The sequence below is a fragment of the Neolamprologus multifasciatus genome, chromosome 7, assembly GCF_963576455.1.
Source record: "Neolamprologus multifasciatus chromosome 7, fNeoMul1.2, whole genome shotgun sequence".
Lineage (NCBI taxonomy): Eukaryota > Metazoa > Chordata > Actinopteri > Cichliformes > Cichlidae > Neolamprologus > Neolamprologus multifasciatus.
Window position 1 is genome coordinate 58,609,428 of NC_140445.1, and position 24,777 is coordinate 58,634,204.

At 41.5% G+C, this 24,777-nt stretch overlaps 1 protein-coding gene across 1 annotated transcript in view; it reads right to left on the bottom strand.

Annotated features, from left to right (window-relative positions):
- wwox (WW domain containing oxidoreductase) overlaps positions 1 to 24,777 on the bottom strand; it is a 138,417-nt gene that overhangs the window by 107,141 nt on the left and 6,499 nt on the right. Inside the window, exon 5 of the mRNA XM_085165327.1 lies at positions 18,363 to 18,469. Coding sequence (XP_085021453.1) covers positions 18,363 to 18,469 — 107 coding nt within the window. The remainder of the gene's footprint in view (positions 1 to 18,362; positions 18,470 to 24,777) is intronic.

The following is a 24,777-nucleotide window of genomic DNA, read 5'->3' on the forward strand; positions in this document are numbered from 1 at the left end:
CATTGGGATGGTGGTTTATGGCCCAAACGGGGTTCTGTTAATGAGGAAGTATACATGTCTCTATTTCCTGTCTAGCCAGGTCGGCAGTTCCTGTAGTTGAGTCTATTATAATTCTATTGCTTTTTTTAATGAGTTATATTCATCTTGGTAAAGCGTCAGACACCATAAAAGCAAATAATAACAATAAATGCACATAATACAAATCTACTTCTGCTAAACGCTGTTATAGTCACACAGTAGTGAATGTTTTTTCCTCTCTCACACAAACACTGTGGAGCGATCCACTGCACTCCAAGCAACGTGCCTTTAAACCCGTATGATGACAGCTGAATTACTGCGAATGCCACAGCAAATTCTGTTACAGTGTTCCCACAAACGCTCGGCTTTTTCTGCTCATTCTTCTCAATCTCCCTCTCTACACCTCTGATCTCTCGCTGCCCAGGTCTTTCTTTCTCTCCATCATCCCCTCTTCACTCCCAGGCTTCGCTGACATTAACCTGGAGCACTCACTTTTTCCCATGGTTCTCCCATGTTGCTCTCCACATGTCAGCGCGGGAGGCTTTATGGCCCGCATCCATCAGCGTCACGTGCCAGGATTTATGGGAGATGGAGTCCAAACCCAATAGCTCTGAATCCGTCTTGCTGAAGCTGACCCCTGGGCTCCTGTGCGATGTAATAGATGAGCATCCTTGCACCCTACCCCCACGTAACCACACCTCACTCCTCCATGCTTCCCTTTCTTCACCCCATCTTCTTCTCCTCCCTTTACTTTCATGATTTTTCCCTTCCTTTGCACATAAGTCCGGTCTTCTACACTGCCCTAGTTGGCTCTTGTTGATCATTCATTCAAGCCCTAATAGAGATTTGGTTTCCAAAAAATTAATGGAGCAAACTGATCCAAGGAAATATCCAAGTACACATGGCCCCTACACTCACACTTGAGTTATATATCCGTTGAGTTGCAATTGGGGCAAAATGTAGAAGTGCCCTTCACAGGATAAACGAGAGGCAGCAATTATCTCTATTCACCGTTCGCTTCCACAAACAGACCTGTAGGAATGACAAAGGGCTGTCATATCATTATGTCCTGTAGCATAAGATGATAAGCTAAATTAGACAGAAGTTACAGCTGTTCTAGCACAGCTCACGTGCAGCTCACAATGATCCTAAAGAAAGATTTAACACAAAGTTACATCAGACGAAGCGAGACAAAAGCAGACTTTCACATTTCTAGTTTTCCAACCAGCCGGATCTCACAGAAATATGTTAAATGACTTAAGAGCACATTATGCTGTGCTGTCAGGTAATCTGTTAACAACAACAACAAAAAGTTCCTCGGGAGGTTTGGAGTGGTGGCTGGTGCCAGCAGCCCTACAGATCGGCAAAGCAGATTTAGAGCTGGTTTTTGTTTTAGAGGCTGAAATAAAACACAAAACTCTCAGTCAGGAGACTCGGGTTATATGTCACCACCCTCAATCACTAGAGACTAGAGATGGCACGACACCACTTTTTTATGTCCGATACCGATACCGATATCATAAATTTGGATATCTGCCGATACCGATATGAATCCGATATAGTGTGTTTTTTAATCAACAAAACGTTTTTTTAATATCTTGCTGCTTTTTGTATAAGTTTATACTCAAGTTTAAATAAATAACAACACTAAAGCTATTCTGTTATACCTGTATGTAAAAAATACACTGCGTCCAAAATATGTCATAGTTCAGCAACACTGATCAATCTAATAAAGTTAAACCTGCTCCATCCTCCCTATTCTGGTATTTTAAAGAGTACTTAGAAGAAATTTTAAGCAACCTAAATAATAGGGTTGCAAACTCCCAGCAAAAAAAAAAAAAAAAATAGGGAACCACCCTCCACCTCATGATGCTTAATCGATGTAATCAAATTTAATTTGATGCAGGGGGAAAATGCACAAAAATAAATTATTTTTCAAGAATAATTAAATAGATTCAACATCTTTCTTCAACAGAATTGCAGACTGCACAGATGGTATCTTCCCAAAGGAAAAAGTACTATAGCTTACTAGGGTATATTAGACTTAACAGTTACTATATACAGTAATGGACTTCTATATATTTTACACAAGATTAAAACTTTGGGTGTAAGAGTCAGATAATTATTTATTAAAAACTAGACATTTTAAATGAGAATAAGAAAGAAAAGTATGTCTTTGTGCCCCCTTTTCCCTGTTCATGCCCTATCGGCCCCCCTGGCTAAACTTTGCTAGATCCGCCCCTGCACAATTACCAGCCGTCAGCTACGTAGAAAAAGATCCTGGTGTAGAAAGTAATATTAAATAAATTCTAACAACAGCTTATCAAGCTTAAGCGTGCTGCTGTTGTTCAGCCGCTGGTTTCCTCTTTCTGGTGACAAGTGGGCCAAAAACTAAGAAGAGAGACGGACTCGCGACAGAAAAGCCGATCAGCTGATCATTAAGCTGTTTCACGATTGAAGCAGCAGGACAGAGAGGGAGAGAAAAAGAGAGGCAGTCGCTCCAGGTATGGTTGTTAAGCTTAACGCTGGAATGCTTTACAGACATTCAGAGATGAACTTACACACTTGCTTTACTTCTCTCTGGGAAAACGTCCTCATAGATGAAATGCTGGTTTGCTAGCAAGGCTACAAAAACACACAGCCGCTCTATCACGTGATGCACACTGCTGCTACGTGCTACGGTTATGAGCCGAGTTATGCCGCGTAGCAAGTTTTGTGAGGTGCTTTTTGGATATTTAATGGATCGGATTACATTTTTTATTTCTCGCCGATATCCGATCCAGTAATTTGGGTCAGTATCGGACCGATACCGATACGTAATATCGGATCGGTCCATCTCTACTAGAGACTACAGTAACCTGAATCTAATGGGTTTTTGTATCATAACTCATGCATAGACAAACCTCTGGTTTAAAGACTCGAGAAGAGGAATGTCCCGATTTCCACTTTTTAGATGGTCGCCATTCTCATTGAGTCTTCTTCAATTTACTTAAATTAACCTACCGTGACACATAGTGGTTAATTTTACTGTAGTCTCTGAGATATAAATGGATCACCACTATTTGAGAGAAAGGTTTCACAGTTTCCTTAATACACTTTATTAGATGGAACAGAAAAGTTTCAAGCCAAAGTCTGAGACACATACTTCCTCCTCATGGTCCACAGCAGAATTAATCAGCAGAGCTGCATGTGGTCTACATGTAGCACTGTGACCGAGGGAGCTGGAGGTCAAAGGTCAAACTGTGTTCACTGGTTTACAGCGGGTTTTTATTACAGAGTTATTTGATATATTTACCAAACCTGTTCACCTTCTAGCCTCCTCCTATATAGAGCTGGTTATCTAAAAAGTTGCACAGAAAACACACTCTCTCTTTCTCACACACAAACACACACACCTCAATTGGAACACATGAAATAATATTGCCCTGCGGCCCCCCAAACAGGTCTGGACCCTAATAAATGCTTTACACTTTGAAAGAACAGCAAGGTAGCTCAGACACCTTTGAGCCTCCCTCAACGTACAAACGCATACACACACACACACACACGCAGACAAACACACACACAGGCTATGCCTGGTCACAGGTCAGGAGCGCTTGTAGTTCTCTGAGGTAAAGGAAAGCATAGCCGCTTGAACTTGTAATATGCTCCTCTCTCCCCTGGTGCCACTTGTTGGGGGTTTTAGTGCAGGGGGAAATTACACTAGCTCCCCGTGTGTCAGACTCATGCTGAAAATCAGGGCTACACACCCACAAACACAGACACACATGACCAAACAGCTAAGCCTCAGCGTGGCTGAGACAATAGCTGTATGACAGATGAAGCGGTGGTGAATGTGTGGGTGTTACCTTTATTGCAGAGCATCACTAATAACATTTTTTTTTTAAACAGTGGTAAGTCTGAGCAGTCCAAATATTAGATGCTAATCATCTAACATTCCCATTGGATGCAGAGAACAAAGAACATGACCTGACTTTTTCCAGTGAACAGCACACAAACAATGCCATACAATTAATCTGGTAAATCTGTAGTGTAGGCCTAATCGCACGCACGTATGTAGGCATAATCGTGCGTCACAATGTTAGCTCTTTCCTCACCAAAATGAACTCAACATATAACGTAGACCACGAGTCAGATGTGAGCTGAGAGATAATCGTTGATATGGGGCAAGAGAGAATGAAACTAATAAAAAGGCAGTGTATCAAAGTATCGCAGCTGAGCATTAGTCACGTGAGGGCAACTACGCCACAACTCTGGTGTTCTCTAAATGAATCCCCCTCGTCCCGCGCTTGATTTATGGACCTGTAAAAACACACGTTGTTTTTAATCTACTGCTGCCTGAATCTGCCTCTCTAATGAAATGTGGATCTGTGTGTGTGTGTCTGTGTATGTGTTGAAGGGCACGCATGTGTGGGTGGGTGTGTGTTTGATAATGATGTATGGGCTAAGGTCTAATTCTTTGAGCATGAATTTTCTCTCTGATAAATATGCATCCAGTTACACAGACTGATTAAGCTGTAAACCAGTGTTAACGCCGTGTCACAGCACATACAAACACGCAGACATACATACTTACATGTGCACATGCACACATGCACACAAACAACTTCCCAGAAAATAATGATAGCTGTGCCTGGGGCAGGATTATTCGGATGCCTGAAGCAGTTCACTGGTATCATTCCATGAGACCAGACTGCAGAATATACCCTATAAACACAAGTCAAAGGCTCGGAGACACAGCCATATAAGCAGAAAACACTTTGCGCAGTCAAAAAAGATGGCATGCAGAGTTCAGCATCAAAATCCAACTGCATATATTGACTGTGGAGAAATTAAATAACAGAGCTGCAGGTATGTATTGCTTTTTAAAGGCACATCTTTAAAAGGGTCCAGTCTCATCCAGCTGTAATAACGTCATCCTTTTATTTCGAAGAGCTTTGTGGAAAGTGGAGATGGACGACCAGCCTGACTTTGAAATTTGTAACTTACAGCGTCAGAACAGTCGGATATCCCAGCAGCTGACGTGTTATGACACACTTGTCTGTTCATTAGTGAACAAATCCCAATGTCCTTCTCAACCGACACACGCTACTAACATTCACAATCTCCTTCTTCTCCGTTTTCACCCCCTCCTCTGCCTCATATGTGAAATGCAACCAGACATTGTAGGGCACCGAATACACTCATTAGGTTCCCATCTCATGATGACAAGAGACAGCATCCGACAATTTCAATCTCCCAGAGACATCAAACACAGAATTACATGTAATTAGCCTACTGCATCGCCTATGAACTTTATCTCGGGATCTGAGCGCCTATGCTAATTTCAAACTGTGCTAAAATGCTAAAAAAGCTCGGGGTAATGGCAGATAAATGTTACAGGCCGTTGCCAGATGGCTCCTGCACTCAACATTACTATGCTTGCTTGTTTGGCAGACGTCAACTAAGCCTCGGTCTATTTGACTGCAGTCTATTACAATTGGCTCATCTCTTGATTTAAAACATTAGAGTGTGTGCTGGACGTGTCTCTCTGTGGTCAGCACTTCTCAGACTTCAATAATAACATTCTCTGCTGGCAGACAGAAAAAGAGAGAGACAGAAAGAGGGAAAGAGATCCAGGCAACCTCTCACCTCTCTCATCATAAGAAGCCCTCATCCCAGGGCAATGGGTCCTCCTTCAGAGGGAAAAGTGAAAGAGAGAAGGATGGAAATCTGTCAGGTTCAAACAACAAAGAGGTGCTGCCTTACACATCCTTCCTGAACCCGTCCCCTTCAGTGGCAGTGACATCATTTAAATCATTTAAATCCTCCCCAACATGACCTATGGCAAGTGACCCATCATTCTAACGCTCACACCTCCTTGTGAGACGCCCGCTGAAGTGCTTATTTAGCAGAAAATATCAACCGGCTAACTACGTGATTTATTCAAAATTATTCCTCCACGGTGCTCCCTCACACAAAGCATTTGCCCATAGTTCACTGTGGTCCAGGCAATTAGGAGCAGGCCACACCTCTTCAGGAGACAGAGCACCTGGCTACGGCAGACAGACATAAGGAGGAACAGAGCTGAGCGGCACACAGCTTTTCACGGTGGGCTGGAATAACTAAGCAGAGCGCTGAGGGAGAGAGAGGGAGAGAGTGAGGAATGCAAGCCAGGCACTTTAGGATTCATTTAGGTTCCCCATCTCCCTGGTCACTTTATTAGCAGTCTGGGAAGAGTGATGCATGTCCCAAAGCTATGCAAAATGCATAATTAAGCATTTAAATACACACCATGCGAATGTGTGTGTGTGTGTGCACTGTTCATGTGAGGGCACATACATACTGAACCTGAGGAGCGTATTGCAAAGATGCACAATCACACACTGGACTACTGTAAAACTTCACGATATTCAACTCTTAAGGTTGTTGTACTAATAGTCTCTACTACACAAAGCCTCCTTTAGTATTCCCACAAGCTAAACTAGAACCGTCACCTGTGTAATGCAAAGAAATCCTCAGTGGTATATTACAGTAACTCTTATTGCTGTTCCTTAGCCCTGTGTGGTCACTTGCTGGGGAATAAATTTGAGTTAAAAAAAGGGGGGGGAGGGGGTCTCCTCATCAAATTTACATATCATGGGTGCACCTTCATTCAATCCATCCTTTCTGCTCTTAAGCTAGAGTAGAAAGTAGTTAAAGGCATGGGACTGGGGGATCCTAATTCGCAGGCAGAGCTCAAGTAGAAAACAAGCAAATAAGCAAATAAAGAGAGATGAGAAGTTCTCCCTGGAGAGGCAGATTCATGCTGCTAATATGCAAAGAAACAGAACGATTTGTACAATCCTGGAAATAAAAGAGAACCACCTCTACCTCAGTGATTTAGTGGATGCACCTGAGGAGACGATTGGGTGAGCAGAGGGAGGCGCAGGTGTAATGTTGCTGTGGTCCGGAGACAACCTAAGGGGCTATTTAAGTACAAGTCTTGACATCACCAGCAACAATCTCCGTTGGATTTATCTGAGCTCCAACAGTGATATGTAAGCAAAACCCCACACTGAAGAAATTGCCTCATTTCTAGATGAGAAAGAAAATGCGTATCTCCCAGTGTTACACACACATATTGAAAGAATGGGGCAGGAGATGACAGACAGATTGGTGCAGCATCTCCAGGGATGCAGATGCTGTGGATTGTGGTGAAAAGTTCATTTCCTGGTCCATCTACATTTCTACCATCACGAATAGCCACGAGCTGCGGGTACAGACTGATAGAATAAGTGGTGGATATGAGCTTCCTCCAAAGGGTGTCTGAGCTCACCCTGAGAGATACGGTGAGGATCTCAGCCTTTCAGGAGAAGCTCAGAGTAAAGCCTTATACATCAAAGGGAGCCAGCTGAGGGGGCATCTGTCATAAGGGCTTCCCAGGTGAGGTATTTTGGGCATCTAAAAGCAGGAGGAGAGCCAGGACAGACAGGACAAGCTGGAGGAATTAGGTCTCCCAGCTGCTGGCACTGGTTGGGAAGGTCATGATTGTCTATTTCTGTCTTTAATTTTTTTTAAACATATTTTGCAACTACTTCTTTTCCTCAAATATTTTGCATTACTTTTTTTAAATCAACATGTGGTCATATTGCTTTACAACCTATAAGCTAACCTTTGAATAACAAAAAAAATTAGAAGGACATGTTGTTAACAACCACAGTTATAAATTTGTATTTCTTATTAATATTATTTAATTTATATTTTTAATTCAGTTTAGTTTCAGTTAGTTTCCATATTTTTTAAATTTGTAGTTTTTATTTTTATTTTATTATTTATATATTTATGTTTTTCATATCTAGTTTAATTTAAACTTGAGTTAAGTATAATAATAACCTTGCTAACAATCTAACCAGTAAAACGTGTGTTATGTGGTGAGATTTCATGCTTTTTACAAACTGAATAAACTTTCAAACGCGAAGACCACTACAGGTGCACAGAACTCCTTCAGTAAAAAAAATAATAATAAAATAAAATTAGGTAAAACCAGCAAAGTGCACACATCTATACATGTTGTTGCTCCCCAGAAAAAAAAGAAAATATATATGAGCAGTATTTTTGCTTGATATGTTCATCTTTAATCGGCATCCTCCCAGAAGAGGTTGATGTGGGGATACCAGTGTACCAGTGTGAACTCGCATCTGCAAGATAGAGGATTTGAAAATGATTAATTATGATATACTGGTTACTCTGGGAGCAGAAGAGAGTGCTCCAGCCCTGCTCACTGACCTGGGAAATGGGCTGCAATTTCCTTAATCATTTAGGAAGATAAAGGAGGAGGAAAAACTGGTAGGGGTCTGAAAGGTGAGTGAGAAGGGACTTTTGAGGCCCTTCTAAAAGAAGGGAAAATAAAGGAATGATGAAATGAGGGGAGAAGTGAGGAACACTGACTAAAAGAGCAGCATCCTGAGGCACTGGAGGGTCTGCGACGGACCAGGTCAGCATTTCACAAGTGTCAGTTCATGTTGGCCCAAACGAGAGAAGCCGGGCTATAGCGTGGCATGTCATGGTGGCCAGCGGGGCACAGGGCCTGTCAGACTGACACAGAAGGTTATGCACTGAGCAAATGGACACACGGAGGCACGCACACAAATTTCCAAACCGGTGTGATTCAGGTTAAAGGTAGAGTGGGGGTGACGGCAAAGGGTTTGAAAACCCTGCATGTATCCCAACGCACAGAGTCATGCAGGGAAGATTTCTAGAACAAATGTGGGACTCGTGTAGAACTTTGCCACCTCATACTGCCGTATGTAGGCCATGACGCATAAACATGTGGCATTATCTTATAAATCATAAGCCACCAGCAGGAAGAAGCCAGTGTGCCTCGGTAAGATGGTGCATCGGGAAGTCATGGGAACACAGCATTATGTACTCACATCAAGGTTGGACTGCCTTCTTCCTGTCTGCCTTTTAAAACATTTTCCATTTCCACTTTGTTAAAAAAACAAAAGATTCAGTTACTCCACCTGAAATAGCAGGTGCTTGGAAAGGAACATCCTGTGCCATTGATTCGGATCTTAATTTATCCTACAGCAGCCCGCAAAAAAAAGGCATATATACATATATATCTATAGATCTAAAGGACTGATAACAATGGCAAAGATAGCACTGCATGATAGAGGGTAGAGGGGTACGAGTGCATTCTCTGCCTGATTTTCATATTCAGTGAAGGACTGTCTGTGTTTTAGGCTGTCTGCCTGTCTGTATAAATGACCGCTGCTTATCAGCTCTCTGCCTGTCTTGCTCTTCCTCTCTGGCCTGTGTTAATGTTGCTGTTTGACATTGCAAGCAGCAGGCTTTTTTTTTCTCCCAGCAGCCTCAGTGGACACTAGGCTTTAGCCTAATTGGTTCCAGAGCAGACCCTGACAGAACCTCTCCTCAGCGGCACACAGCCATATTAACACCCCACCACCCCAACCCCTCCCATCCTGACACGCGCACACACAACAAAAACAAGCACAGCAATCAGTGACTAACTCGCTAATTAACGCCCTTACAAAGCATCTCATTAGCATGTTTTGTAGAGAGGGGCAATGGGGGAAATGAGCATTTTAGATTTTTTTAAAAAAAGGAAAGAAGTTACAAAAAAGGACCTAGGCGCACGTGTGTGTATGTTATATTCTACTCAGGGGCCGAGGGCCTTGGTTGGCCCACCAAGCAGTGGTCTATATCTCAGGGGAGTCCATTACAGCTCTCTAAGGGAGACACTGGAATCAAAGATAAGCATAAATTTAAAGGCAATCAGGAAAAATACATCTCTGGTATGCAGACAACACTTTGGTTGTTAACCAGCAACTTAACCTGCTTTACACTGTGAGGGGAATAGGAGATGGGTAGGTAAAAGGCTATTGAAAAGAATGCATATAGTTAAAGCGTCAGGCAAAGGCCAAGAGCTGCAGTGCTTAAAAATCTGAACGAGGCTCCCTGGAGAAACTTAGATGACAATACTAGGATATTAATGTGGATGTTCAAAAAAACTGCAGTTCCACCAATGGCCTCTTGGGGCTGAATCCCAAAAGAAAATAAATTCCCAGTGATTAAATATCTAATTTTACACCTGAAGAAACATATTTAAACCCTGGCACAATATATATATATATATATATATATATATATATATATATATATATTTATTTATTTATTTATTTATTTATTTAATTTTTTTGTTGGGTTTGTTGTTTATTCAGTTTATGATTTTATATTCTATTCCCGGCATCCCGGCATTATTAGGAGAGATTCTGCTTGGAAAAGACAAGTGTGGACGGTTATCTTAGCCTTCAGTTATAGTAAAAGACACTCTAAGTAGGTGGATGTTTAGCAATGTTCCCTCTAAGCTGCGCACGTGCGCAATCTGCGCACAGAAAACCTGCGTTTCGCACACAAAAAAAAATCTAACCTGAATTGAAATTAAAATTAATACATTAAAAATTCTGTTTTGCAGTGTTAGTCAGTAAGTGACTGGCTGCTCCCGTATGGGATTAGAACGATGCCACCTTATCCCATAGTCCAGCCAATAATGCGATTCACATTCGTATATATGCAGCTAATCAACGTCGTTGACGGGCTATGACCAGTGTTGGGTAAGTTACTTTAAAATAGTAACTTAGTTACATTACTAGTTACTGCTATCAAAAGTAACTCAGTTACTTCAAGTTACTCGTTACTTTCAAAGTAACTAGTTACTAGTTACTAGTTTTTCCTTTCCAGTCACCTTTCTCACTCACTATGTATTAACAGACCTCTCTGTATTGAATCGTATCTGTTATTAATCTCTGTCTCTCTTCCACAGCATGTCTTTATCCTGTCTTCCTTCTCTCACCCCAACCGGTCGCAGCAGATGGCCGCCCCTCCCTGAGCCTGGTTCTGCCGGAGGTTTCTTCCTGTTAAAAGGGAGTTTTTCCTTCCCACTGTCGCCAAAGTGCTTGCTCATAGGGGGTCATATGATTGTTGGGCTTTTCTCTGTATCTATGAAGCGCCTTGAGGCGACATTTGTTGTGATTTGGCGCTATATAAATAAAATTGAATTGAAATTGAATAGGGAAAGTAACTTTGGTTTTACTCAGAATTCTCTTGTTAATGTGTTGCTTCCATAACTTTGCCAGTCTTCTAGCTTGCTTACTTGCCACAAGTGCACTGTGCCACCTACCAATAGAAAGGAAAAGATAACGTGCATATTTCCATGAGAGAAATCCCACGCCTGGACCGTCATTGACTGCTGCCATGATTCTAGCCTACGTCACAGCATCATGTGCGCGTTTTACATCCAACACAAAAAACTGCAGTCGTGGTGCTTTGATTGTACTCAGAACTCGGAAATTCTGCTTCTGAATAGGAAGATGTAGGTAACACCAGACTGCAGATGAGCTGCATACAGAGCTGGACTGGGACAGAAAATTGGCCCGGGCATTTTGACTTGAGACTGGCCCGCCATTATAGGAAAGATCATAAAGCCTTTGAATGAAAACAAACGCTGTTGTGACAGTGATGTTCACTGTTTTGATGGTATATATGCACCAATCTATCAATCGTTTGTTGTAAGATTCAGATAATTATTTTTTAAAAGCCAGACATTTTAAATGAGAATAAGAAAGAAAAGTATTTCCTTGTGCCCCCCTCTCCCTGTTAATGCGCTACCTGGCCCCCCTGGCAAACCTTTGCTAGATCCGCTCCTGCACAGTTACCAGCTGTCAGCTACCTAAAAAAGGATCCTGGGGTTATTTGTCTCTCAGAAACAGTTCATAACTTCCCTTCAACTCATTCATGTCACCTAAAAGATAAACCTGTTTCTCCATCACCTGTTCAGCTCTGATGATTCAGTAAGGACATCTCCTGGTTTCATCTTCATGTTTCCCTCTCACCAGATAACCAAACCGATATCATGACCAGCAGCTTTTTTGCAGCTGTGGCTCCAGCAATCATCAGCTGATACTAGAAATTAATATTAAATAAATTCTAACAACTGCTGATCAAGCTTAAACGTGCTGCTGTTGTTTAGCGCGACATCGGCTGGTTTCCTCTTTCTGGCGCAAAGTGGGCGATAAACAAACAAGAGAGCCGATCAGCTGATCATTGATCAGTTTTCATGATTGAAGTAGAAACAGGAGAGGGAGGGGAATGAAAGAAGAAGAGGCAGCTGTGCAGCAAAGACACAGAATAACTCCAGCTTTGTGCCCTTTTCATTGTAGCTGAATTACGGGACAAATTGTTCCTTTTCACCTCAATAAGAAACGCGTAATATTTTCTCTGAATACCAGACGGGACGGTTGGCAACTCTAATAACTTATGAACAAAATAAAGTTCAACATCAGTAACATCATAGCACCCACCCAGCTGTATAGAAACTCCGTCATGCTAGCTAGTACGCAGTACGGAAAAAGTCAGAATAACGAAAATAAACTTCACCTAAACTTGGTTTATATCTGACCCAGATAGACTGCAGGTCATAACTTCTTACCTGAAGTTCAGTTCACACTTGGACCGGCGGCCGCCTCGGGTCTCTTTTCCTTCTGCGTCCCCTTTCCCTCATCCACCTGCTGCCTCCACCACTTGCTAATGTTACAGAATCTGTGGAAGCTCCGCGATAGCCACCACACGAAGTAACGAGTAACGACCCTATCTAAATCCCAGTAACGACTAACGCGTTCCTGATTTTGGCATAATAACTAGTTACCGTGCTCGTTACCACAATAATAACGTAGTTACTGTAACGCGTTACTTAATAACGCGTTAGTCCCAACACTGGCTATGACAGTGTCCTTATGTGCCGACACCGGTGTTTTAGCTAGCAAAACGGCGTGGCTGATGTGGAGTGAAGCCACGTTAATGACAACGTGAACAACCATTGGAGATGTGAGCAGGACAGACGGAACAACTGACGGAAAAAGTATGGTCTTTATACCAGTTTTTAAATTGTGTTGATAGGCCACGTAAAACCAGAGTTATGATAAAAATATGCAATGTTTGGTTTTCTTCCTGAATACTATCGTTGTTTATATTTACTGCGGGAAGAAACGGTAAAAACTGCGTTTTATAAGGAAAACGCTTGAAAGCACTCTCCGCCTGCGAGCAAAAACAAAACCAACCCCCCCCCCCCCCCTTTCCTATTGGTCGAAAAAAGTTCCATGTCGACCAATCAATTCAATTCAATTCAATTCAATTCAATTTTATTTATATAGCGCCAAATCACAACAAATGTCGCCTCAAGGCGCTTCATAGATACAGAGAAAAGCCCAACAATCATATGACCCCCTATGAGCAAGCACTTTGGCGACAGTGGGAAGGAAAAACTCCCTTTTAACAGGAAGAAACCTCCGGCAGAACCAGGCTCAGGGAGGGGCGGCCATCTGCTGCGACCGGTTGGGGTGAGAGAAGGAAGACAGGATAAAAGACATGCTGTGGAAGAGAGACAGAGATTAATAACAGATACGATTCAATACAGAGAGGTCTATTAACACATAGTGAGTGAGAAAGGTGACTGGAAAGGAAAAACTCAATGCATCATGGGAATCCCCCGGCAGCCTTTTTTCTTTTTTGTTTGTTTGTTTTGTTTTTGCTTTGTTTGCCTTCTCTCACCCCAACCGGTCGCAGCAGATGGCTGCCCCTCCCTGAGCCTGGTTCTGCCGGAGGTTTCTTCCTGTTAAAAGGGAGGTTTTCCTTCCCACTGTCGCCAAAGTGCTTGCTCATAGGGGGTCATATGATTGTTGGGCTTTTCTCTGTATCTATGAAGCGCCTTGAGGCGACATTTGTTGTGATTTGGCGCTATATAAATGAAATTGAATTGAATTGAATTTTATTATTTGCTTCGAGCCCTGTGTACAGGAGCTGCATGCTAAAAGATCTTTTGTTAAAAGGGTTGGCGTAATAAGCAAATGCTTCAGCCAATACCTTTTGATTAGCCTTGTCTCATGCTTTCTTGCTTTGTGGTAAATCTTTGTTCTGTCTTCACTGAGATATTTGAATGCTAATCAATAAAAAACATATCACTCAAAAAAAAAAAAAGCCTACATCTATTGCAGCATAACTAAGGGAGGATTCAGGGTCACATGGTCCAGCCCTAACTATATGCTTTAGCAAAAAGGAAAGTTTTAAGCCTAATCTTAAAAGTAGAGATAGTGTCTGTCTCCCGAATCCAAACTGGAAGCTGGTTCCACAGAAGAGGGGCCTCGTATATATGCAGCTGACCTGCCCCATTAATCAAAAAATTATATGGCAACGTGGCATCTAGTTGTTAAGAAACGGGGGGAAGTTTTAGGAGTGTTTGAGATGTGAGAGATTTGAGACGTTTAGCGCAAATCTTGTGAAGTGAGTGTGTAGTGTAGTCAATAGTTTTGTTGTGTGTGTCAGAACAATGAGGCGACTGCTGAATGTTACAGGTTTTACAGGAGTGATACATCTCCTGTTGTCAGGCCTGCAGATATCAGGCTGTTGTTCTCCTTTATCTCATAGTGGACAGAAATTATTTTTTTGGAGTGGCACAAATAATTTGTGTGGCATCAGATTTAATGCAGAACACCTGATAGTTCTGTAAATAGTTTGAAATGTTTGTTTAAAAGCGAATTGGCTGCATTTAAACACAAAATAGCTGCAAATATATATATATATATATATATATATATATATATATATATATATATATATATATATATATATATAAAGTTATATACTTTTTATATATATAAAAAGTTATTTTTACTTCCAATAGTGTTAACATACTGCACAGGTCAAGGACTAGATTTTTTTACATTTTCAGTGTAAGTGGGCTGAAGCAGTTAATTAAAAGTAGTCTAACATAAATGTAAATGCTGTAATTTGATTATTTTTAATAAACCATGTAACTTGGATGGATACGATGGTGGCGTGACCACAGTGCACACGTCTGATGTCGCTCACAGCGGTCCAAGGGATCGCTCAGGGAGTTTGTGTGTTCGCTCAGACACATTAAAAATTAGAGGGAACATTGATGTTTAGTCTATTCTGTAAATATATTATTTTTAAACTTGTTTTTAATCAGACTTACCATCCTATTTAATATTACTGTCAATTATGCATGCTCACTATAGCAACAATGTCAAATCCAGTTTTAAAAGCAGCAACAACAACAACAAGATTCCAGACTCAAAGCTCCAAAAGAGTAGTTTGAATGGGTGGGTGGCATCATAGTGTCTACATGCACTGGTGTGCATGACTCAAATGATTTTGGCACCACAAATATAACTGTTGATGCATATCTTTATTATCATGCTTAACTCTTGTGCATTTTCTCCTTCTGCCTTCCCATGTCCTTCTGTTCTACCTCCAGCTCCCATCTGCTGCTTATTCCCTTGGTTTTACTGTGGCTTCATCACAGTAAAGACAGCCCCCTTTGAACCCTATAAAGGCAACCAGCATCAGGCTTATTGTAAAACACAATCATAAGTTAAATGTTTATCCCCTCTCTGCCACTCTAAACTCCCCTAATGAGCCTGCTGGAGGGGTTTCACCTCACAGCTCAAATAGAGGCAGAGAAAACAGCACATTCAACTCGGATTAGGACTGCATAGGAGACGCCACTAAAGTCTAATCGGGAAAACAGTAACGAGCAATAACAAAGTTTAAAAAAAAAAAGAAAGGAAGGGAAAGGAAGACAGAAAGAAAACTAATAAAAAGAAAGTTGGGAAAAAACAAGCAATATAATCACTAAAGTGCCAAACAAGCTCTACAACATAAAGCATTAATGACTGAAGAGTTAAATATGAAGCAGAAGTTCAGGAGCCACTCTTGGGAGAATACATTATGATTGGCTGGGAAGGATGAGCCCTCCGACCCTGCTCTTCCTGCCTGTTCTGACCTGCCCCATTATCCGTCAGCGACCCCACTATTATACCTACTGTCGGTACACGGCGCTACGCTGAACCGCACCACCCTGCGCTGCGAGCGAGCCATCACTCTCACCCCTGAACAGCAACGCGAGCCCACACGCAGAGAAAGAGAAAGTACAGCGTAATAGTAAGCAGGTAGTTAGAGGTCAGAGGTGCTGCGCAATCGGGACAGCAGTTCCACTCCTGGCAGCCAGAGCGGAACTCTGAGAGGGACCTGGAAGTAGATATGATGACCTTTTGTACAGAGGACCCCAAAATATACCCTCTTATCAAAATGACCTTAACATAGGAGCATGGGAAGGTAAGCACAGCCCATCCATCATCTTAAAGATTAATCCTCCTCTCTATTCTTCTCCTGAATCTATTAATAATGTCGCCAGAGGGGGGAATTTGCAGCAAAGATTTATTCTGATATTGTGACTTTTATTCATTAGCCTATAACAAGGGGGATTCCTTGAAAAGGAAATATAGAGTGGGCTTAGGGAATGCTAATTCTCCATTCCAGCTCTATTTGAACTATACCAACCCCTATTAACTCAGTCATTCATTTTGCTGACAATCTGCATATGCTACATGCCAATGTACAACCAAAAAAAAAAGGAAGATTAGCATTTATGGCACATAGGTCACAGCTGTTTATTCTTTAAAAGCAATCCTGGGCAGCGTCCATTTGTTAATTTACTAACATGGATAACTCTGTGGCAGGTGTGAAGCTTAAAAAAAAAAATCAATTTGACAACAAAATCTGGTGCTTGGATCAGAGCTTTTCCTCACTCATTTAGTCAAAGTACTGGATTTCACAGAGTGGAGCAGCACTGACAGCCCCAGGGGCATACTTCAATTAGAGACTTTGGTGAGTTTAAACACTGCAGATCTACTCCCGCTCAAAGGCATTTGTCTCCCTCCCCCTCGCTTTTCCTCTCTCTCCCTCGTTTCCTCCTTCTCTCTTCATATCTACGCCGAGCACCCACTCTCCGTCTTCTTCAAGTCCTGCTCTCTGTAATCAACTCAGTGCTAATGGCTTATTCTTTCTGCTCCAGCACCCACATTTCACTTGTTTATTTTCCCACACTCGTAAATCTGGGGACATGTCACAAGCGCAGCGATATTAGAGCAATAATCTCAGGTAATTATCAGATGCCCTCTCACTTTTTCCTCCCTCTCCCTCTCTCCGTTTAACACTCTCTCTACTGCTTTAAAGAGAGACACTCATTCAGAAGTTTTTTTTGACTGCTCCTGTGAAATGTGGAAGCGGGGTTTGAAGCTTTAAAGCACACTCTTATAAAATAAAAGGCCTCTATTTGTAGCAGAGCCCTAAACAGGTAGGTTGTGCAGTAATCTAAATTATAAATGTTATGCTTGACACAATTTGAACTTATGAAGCTCCAAGTCCTGTATTTGTTTGAGCTTTATAATCTAAAACATCCAGTTAACACAAACACTCTAAACTATTATAAACTATTATGTCACAAAAACAGTACATTCCACAAACCACAGCAAAAAGTAACCCATGGTTCAAGACTGGGAGGCGGCTCATATCCGCGGGATACGTGGAGCTGTGTCAGGACATCAGAGGTAAAAATTTGTGCCAAATCAAACATGCGGGTCCAGCCACTGAGGCAATCTCTTAAGAATAAGGGAAGAGCCAAAAGAAGTTTTATAGTCAACAAAAAATTTCAATGTTTTATTTTCTTGAAAAATGTTTCAGTGTTATTATTGTATGAACTCGACAGAAATTGACAACATGTATTATTGAACATCATCCTGCTGCTTCCTGCCACACATTGTGCAAAATTGTACATTTATTAAGTTATTTATATTTTACTATATTTTTGTACTTTTTAAAAAATTAATTTTAGTATTTGTTCTAGTCATTTCTACTGTTTTATCTACTGTTTAGTCATATTCTGCATATACCGAGACCCAAAAAAATTGCTTTGCTTATATCACATTAAATGTTTTATAAAAATTAAGCTCAGTCTGAAAATGTAGTGTCAGTGTAACAACAATAGGTTATTTGGTTTGGGACCCTTTTTTCCACGGAGAAGCCCTTTTTGCTGGGCTTCGGACTGTTTTGATCCCCATCCCGGGAAGCCTGAAATATCAAGTGTACATAGCCAAGATACTGAAGCTGAAGTTGTATCCATTGCTGAGGAAGTGCAACTGCGATTTGTGTGTGAATGGGTGAGAATTTGGTTTAAATTTGGTAAAAAAGTGATTTAAGTGATCGGTCAGGCCAGAAAAGCACTACAGAAATCCCAGTCCATGTATGCTCACTAATACACGAGTGTGGCTCACTGATGTTTAACAGCTTATTCTGTTTAAACCTCAATAAGAAAGTTACTATAAGTCGGTTTATTGTTGGCGTCTTTTTATAGGATTTGTTTTTGTTTGAGAAAGACGTAACTTAACCACACTTTCCAGCTTTTAGAGCTCCAAGAAAACGGGATTACTTAGACTGTCACTTACCCACTCTTCCTGAATGAGGCTCACCGCCTTGTTGGCACGGGTCAGGTTTCGACAAGCCAGGATCACATGGGCGCCATGAAGAGCAAAAGACCTGGCTGTCTCAAAGCCTGAGATGGGAGACAGACGGACAGGGAGACACAGACATGAGAAAAAGTCTACAGGCAAGCAACGCCTCAAAGATGAGGGTTTTTTTTTTCTAAAGATAACTTCAGATCCCCATCAATTTTTTCATATAATTTATTTCATTGAGTAACCCAGTGGTCTAGTGGAGTTAATCATTTCTCTCTGAAGTGATGAAACTGATTGAATTATTGTGGTTCACGACTTCTTCCTCTCGTCTTAGATAAAGTTTTGGATCTGACCGCCAACTCTCAATGAGGTATCGCCGCTCGCATAGAGTCAGAAAAACGGAGGCTGTTGTTAATTGCGTTAATAATTATGGCAGCAATTATGAAAACACGGCTCGTAACTGAACTAAATGAGCAATCGAACAGACATGACATTCACGCTGAACCTTGGCGTGATATTTCAGGCACATCAAAGGGCCTCTGATAAGGACATTTCTCCCATGAAACGAGGTCCGCCGATATGCGCAGAATTTATCAGTCCAAGACTACTTCATAGCTCCATCCAAATCATGTAGTCACGATAAAACTGACAAAAACTGAAGATAGAGGGAGAGAAGTTCATTTCTAAATTACAAGTCTAAATGGGTCATTTCATCCCGTAGGTTGAATTAATTTACGAGATTAACTTTCTTTCCTTCACCGTATTTTTATTTCCTTTGACATTTACTACCCTTCATGTGTCACAGAAAAGTTCAAGAGCACAGAGTCGTGTCATATTTTTAATCCTACTTCAATATACAAACCTGTGTGTATGTATACACACACACACACACACACACACAAGTACATATCCACATGCAGTATGAGAGTCCTGACTGACAAAGTGAAAGGCTCAATAACTGATTGTGGCAAGAGGGTCTGAGTGGCAGAGCAGTAGGCAGAGTGTATCGGGTGGTGGATTAATATGGACTGTAATTAGATTATATGTCTTAATCTGATTTTCATTAAGAGCAAAACTGGGAGGCCTAATTGTGAGGAGAGCATTAAGGACTAATATCTATTAAAACTCAAAATTGGAGTGGGATTGGAAGCCCTTTCTGACAAGTGAAGCATGGAATGAAATTATATGACACCTTATTAGGTGTAATGGAGGGGACTGTGACTGTGAGCGGAGATCATTTCACTCACAGGAAATGGAAATGAAAATAAAAACAGCATGGCAGAAAAAACAAGCAGAGTGACTGGTGGGGTAAAAATAGGCTTTGAATCCAAATGAGCGGCGGCGGGCTTTAGAAAATAAATGTTATGGTAACTTCTGAGTGTCACGCAAAGTGTCTGCGTTTTCACTCCGGCATAATCTGAACACTGCTTTTAAGACTGATAAAAATTATACGGATGTGTGCGAAATGATTTTTACATTTTTTTCCCCCGCAAACGCAGCTTCATTTAAAGGCATTTTTTCCCGGTCTTTATAAATTGGACAAGACTACTGGCTTCTGGTAAACAACAACACCTCACACCGACTGGTTGTGTGTACAAAGCATGAAAGTGAAATTAATCGACACCAGTGTTTTCCATAATGGGGAACAAATTAGAATATGGCAGCGACAACAGCAGCAGCGCCGAAGCCATGTATTTGCAATGACAAATAACAAGGGCTTGACATTAATTGTGAAATAACGAGTGTGGCGTTGCTGTAACAGAGACTCCCCGCCCTCTTGCCCGTGTTACCGGTGGAGAGGGCCGCGACGGAATTAGTTCCTGGTCAGGTGTACAACAAAGGGAGCCTGTTTCAGCATTGTATGCTGATGGTGGAACATGACAAGAGGTCAGACAGGGGTTTCTTTTGCGCTGGTGGATCGACAAACGCCATAAGCTGTTTTACAGCGCACGGGAGGCCCGCTTGGATGTGATGCTCACCCAGATTTTTCTGTCTAAACAGATGTAGTAGCTGCAGAGGTTTACAGAGAAGAGTCTGTAGATGGGGGGGGGGGGGGGGGGGGGAGACTTTCTTTGAATGTGTTTATGTTCAATCTCAAGCTTTATAAAGTAGCAAGAATGCACTACATGGCTCAGCTATTGTTGAAAATGTGTTTTACTGTAATGTATAAAATGCATAAAAATGTGTAAAATGTCCATTAAGCTGTGAATGCTCTTCATGGTACATTAGGATCCTGGCCCTACTGATATCCCCCAATAATGAGTGTGATTTAGTGATTTCACGCTTTGTTTGTCCTCCCTGGCCCACTGCCCCTCTCTGGATCCCCCTCGTACACAGGTGTATTGGCTCAATGTAATGAGATCATTACCAGCCTCGTCAGTAAACGTGTTTATTTGGCAAACGGAGCCGCCTGCTCCTTCCCTCTCTTGATCTGCATCCAAAGAGGCATTTAACTAAAATAAGCTCTGCAGTACAATTGGGCAAACAGAAGTCGGTTCACATCATTACAAGACCTGTGGGTAAACATGTCGGGTTCCCACAATCCCTCTTTTCCAGAGCTGAATTTGTGCTCGAAAGACCACGAGAGAAAAAAAAAAAAAAACATGATTATGAACAGAGTACATATCGCCCAAACTCATTGAGTTACAAGGTGTTTTTAACTGAAATTGCATTTGGGCTATTTATGAGGCAATTAATAAACATGATAAGTATGGTTTTTATTATTATGTTTATTGCTGTTTATTTCTGTCTTCTGTTTGATTTATTTTAGTTGGTAAAGCGTTTAGAAATTTGTAGATTTTGTAACAACTTGCCACAATCACCTTCATGTGACCCGACACTGCACTGTTACACGGCTTTATCCCACGTGCCCATCTCATCCCAGTTACTATAGATATTATATAACACATGCAGTATGTTTCTAAAAAATAATAAGTTAATAAGCACCATCTATTTCACTTTTCAACATAACTGTGATATACATAAACAGATATTCATATTCTATATTTTATACATTTTATTCTATTTTTCACAGCGAGGGGAATTCCTTAGTTAAAAAAACGAAAAAGTAGTATTTGATAAACAACAGAAAAATTATTTGACTGTCAACTAATTATTTGAGCTCTAGTCCAAAACGAGTCTTTAACCTCCTAGAACCTGGTGTCCACATATGTGGACATCACATTTTGGGTTATTTAGACCAAAATACTCAATTTTGCTCTACAAGGGCCTGATATCCACTTACGAGGACATTATACTGCTTTTGTTCTATCAAAATTTTAAACGAATATCCTCATATGTGGCTCTCATTTTTCTCAGAAACAAAAATTAGGTAAAAAAAAATAAAAATAAAAATTCTGGTAATTCTTTGTTTTTACATTCATCGGGTCCCAATCAGCCCAAATATCAAAGAGAAATTAAAAATGCATGCCGTGGAACGGTTCGGGTCTTAGGAGGTTAATATATGCATGTGTATCTATGAAAGCAAAGAGTGGCCGGATTTGAGAGACATCTTCAAACTCCTGACCATCTCTGATGTCATGAGTGCACCTGTTCCTGCGGTTACCGTGTATTTCTCGCCCAAGAAGTGAAGAAGGGGACAACTCCCCCGCTCTTTCTGACTTTTAAGATCCCCTCTAATTCCCCTCCATTAGTCCAAGAGGAGGGAGATGTCACCCCAAAAGTGGAATGTATGGTTAGTAATTACAGCCCAAGGTTGAGCTGTTCCAGGTGAGAGCACTGGAGTGGTTCTATTACCCCTCCCTATCGCCTCCTGGCTCCCCCACCACCCCCACTACCACCTCACCAGCCATGCAGCCCTATCTAGCACCCGCCTACCCACCCACCCAGCCACCAACCCCCCTTTTCTTTCTCTGACCCTCTGTGTCAACCTCCAACTCCCAACACAATCTTTCATCATGGCCTCACAACACACTGGACACCCCTGGTCCTCCAGCAGTCAGCCTCACAGAGCGAGGAAGGAGGACAGTACAGCTGATAAACACATAGCGCACCAAATCACAAACGTGTACAATGATAAACACAAACCCCAGAGGCCTGCTCATGCACACATAGCTGCTGAGCATTAGGGCTATTTTCATCACTGTCATCAAAATCCCCCCCGCATTCCCCCGTCATGTAACTTTCATCCCCCTCATCATGTGCAGACTGTAAACTCGATAGGTCTATAAACTACTTGACTACACACAATAACCCAATGCCCCTTCATTTTATTTTACCTACAGCCTTTAAGCACATATATGTATTCCATCCTCTCTTTCTCTAACCACTTCAGTTCCATTATATTAGAGCTGTAATCATTATTGAACCCTGCTAGCCTCCAGCATTACACTCTCTGCACGTTACACCAGTTTGGGTCTGCATAGCAAATTTCATCTAAGGTTAATAAAGTTGAATAATTTGACTAACCAACCGGAACTGGTTCTTATTACGTAGCCAATAAACACATTCATCAGTGAGAACATGAAATGCCCGATGAAAAAAATAAAATAAAATAAAACTTCCCTTTGATTTCCTCGGCGGTTCAGTTCACAAGTTGATACGGAGAAGGCAGCGCAGGACACTGGCCGGCCATTCACCCGGTGGACACACACACACCCACACACACACAATGAAGACTTAATATAAACACAGATGCACTCTGGATGTCATCTAAACCACACGTAGTCACTGAGAGATGCTCAGAGACAAAAACACACACACACACACACACAGACGCCACACACCATCCTCACCAGGAACATCTTTTTATCCATCTAATTCCTCCCACTATGAATAATGCATTTCCCTCCTTACTGAGGCTTGGGTTTAACGCATCGCTGCACGGGTCTTTAAGGAGGTCCTTATTCATAAACAGTAGTGCAGTAAATACCAGAGCTTTGCAACCAATTTAATGGCAGTTATGCTTAACAAATCTGCCTCAATCTAATGATCAGCCACAAAGCTAGGCTATGGGTTTAATCTGCACACAGAGGCTCCCGCAGCTCTGCGACTCACTGAATATGCTTAGGGATCTCTCCATCCAGAGAGAGGAGAGCACCAGCCTGACACTTAATCCTCACAACACAACACTGGGATCAACACAACTATGGAACATTGTTAGTCTTTCATGAATAAGAATAACATTGAAAGTCCTAAAACACTGCAGAGACAATGCATAGAGAGACTAAAACATTACGAAGCGCTCCTTTTTTAAATCCTCGCTATTCCCCGTCTGGACATCCTAAGTCTTTTCTGCTTCTTATTCCTACATTGACCCTGCACCTTAACAAGAAGACCACGTGGAATTTAGTGCATGCATTTAGACTGAGTAAAGCTTTGCAACTGTATGCACTGCTCAACAGCAAGACGCTCCATAGAAGGTGCAAAAAGTTCAGGTATGAAACACGTCAACACTGAAAAGCAGAATAAATAAAAACTTATTTTCAAACTCACAATTTCACTTACTGAATAAAAAATTATAATCTGTGAGAACTTTTTGAAAAATAAAAGAGATCTGCATAAGTAAAAAACACACTTGAACAAGTGTTTTCTTTCTTTTGTGCACAACACATGCTGAGTTGGACTAATTTAAAAAAAGCAGGACCATTTTAGTTGAGTAAGACAGGAGGCGGATATGTTATTTCTGACCACTATTAAACATATGTCAACAAGTCACCTGAGAGACTGATGACCCTCCCCAGGTATTTGGACACATAAATGTCCATAAAAACAGTTCCCAAAGGAGCTGTCACTGGGTAAATAAGACCACGTGTCCTGAGATGGAAAATAGAAATACGTTTTTGTGCAATGTTGTGCAGTTTTATATTTAAAAAGCAAGTATCCTCATTCTGAACCCAGTGGGGGCTAGAGACATCAGGACAATGGCCCTTTAAGGACAACTGTTCCATGGACCCCTGGCCAGTAAATAACCTGAGAGTTAGTTGATAGGGGCGAATTAGAGCCAGAGCAGTACTGTGTAATGGGGATGGATAGGAGGCTCAGGCTTGGGTCAAAGCCGCTTAGGAATCAATGCAGAGGTACAGGTGTACAACCACAGGTCTATACGAGTAAGAAAACCTTTAAAAAGAAGGAGGAGGGAGGGAGACGGAGACGAGCGGAGGGGGAGGGGGGAAACAAACTACGACCATTCATTTCCATTATAACAATTAAAAATTGCCATTCGGGTTGGTACTGGTTTTTAATTTACAAAAGAAAGCAGAGAGAGGAAGACTAATGTTGTAAAGCGAGCGCAGTGATCACACTGGCAAGACAAACTGCATCACTGTCTCGCCTCCCAGCACTATTGCAGTGGAGCTTGAAGACTGGTCACAAAAACAGGAGGCGGTAATATTTCATGCATAAATAATGTTATATATGTGGTTTCCATGTTTATGTGCATTTGAAA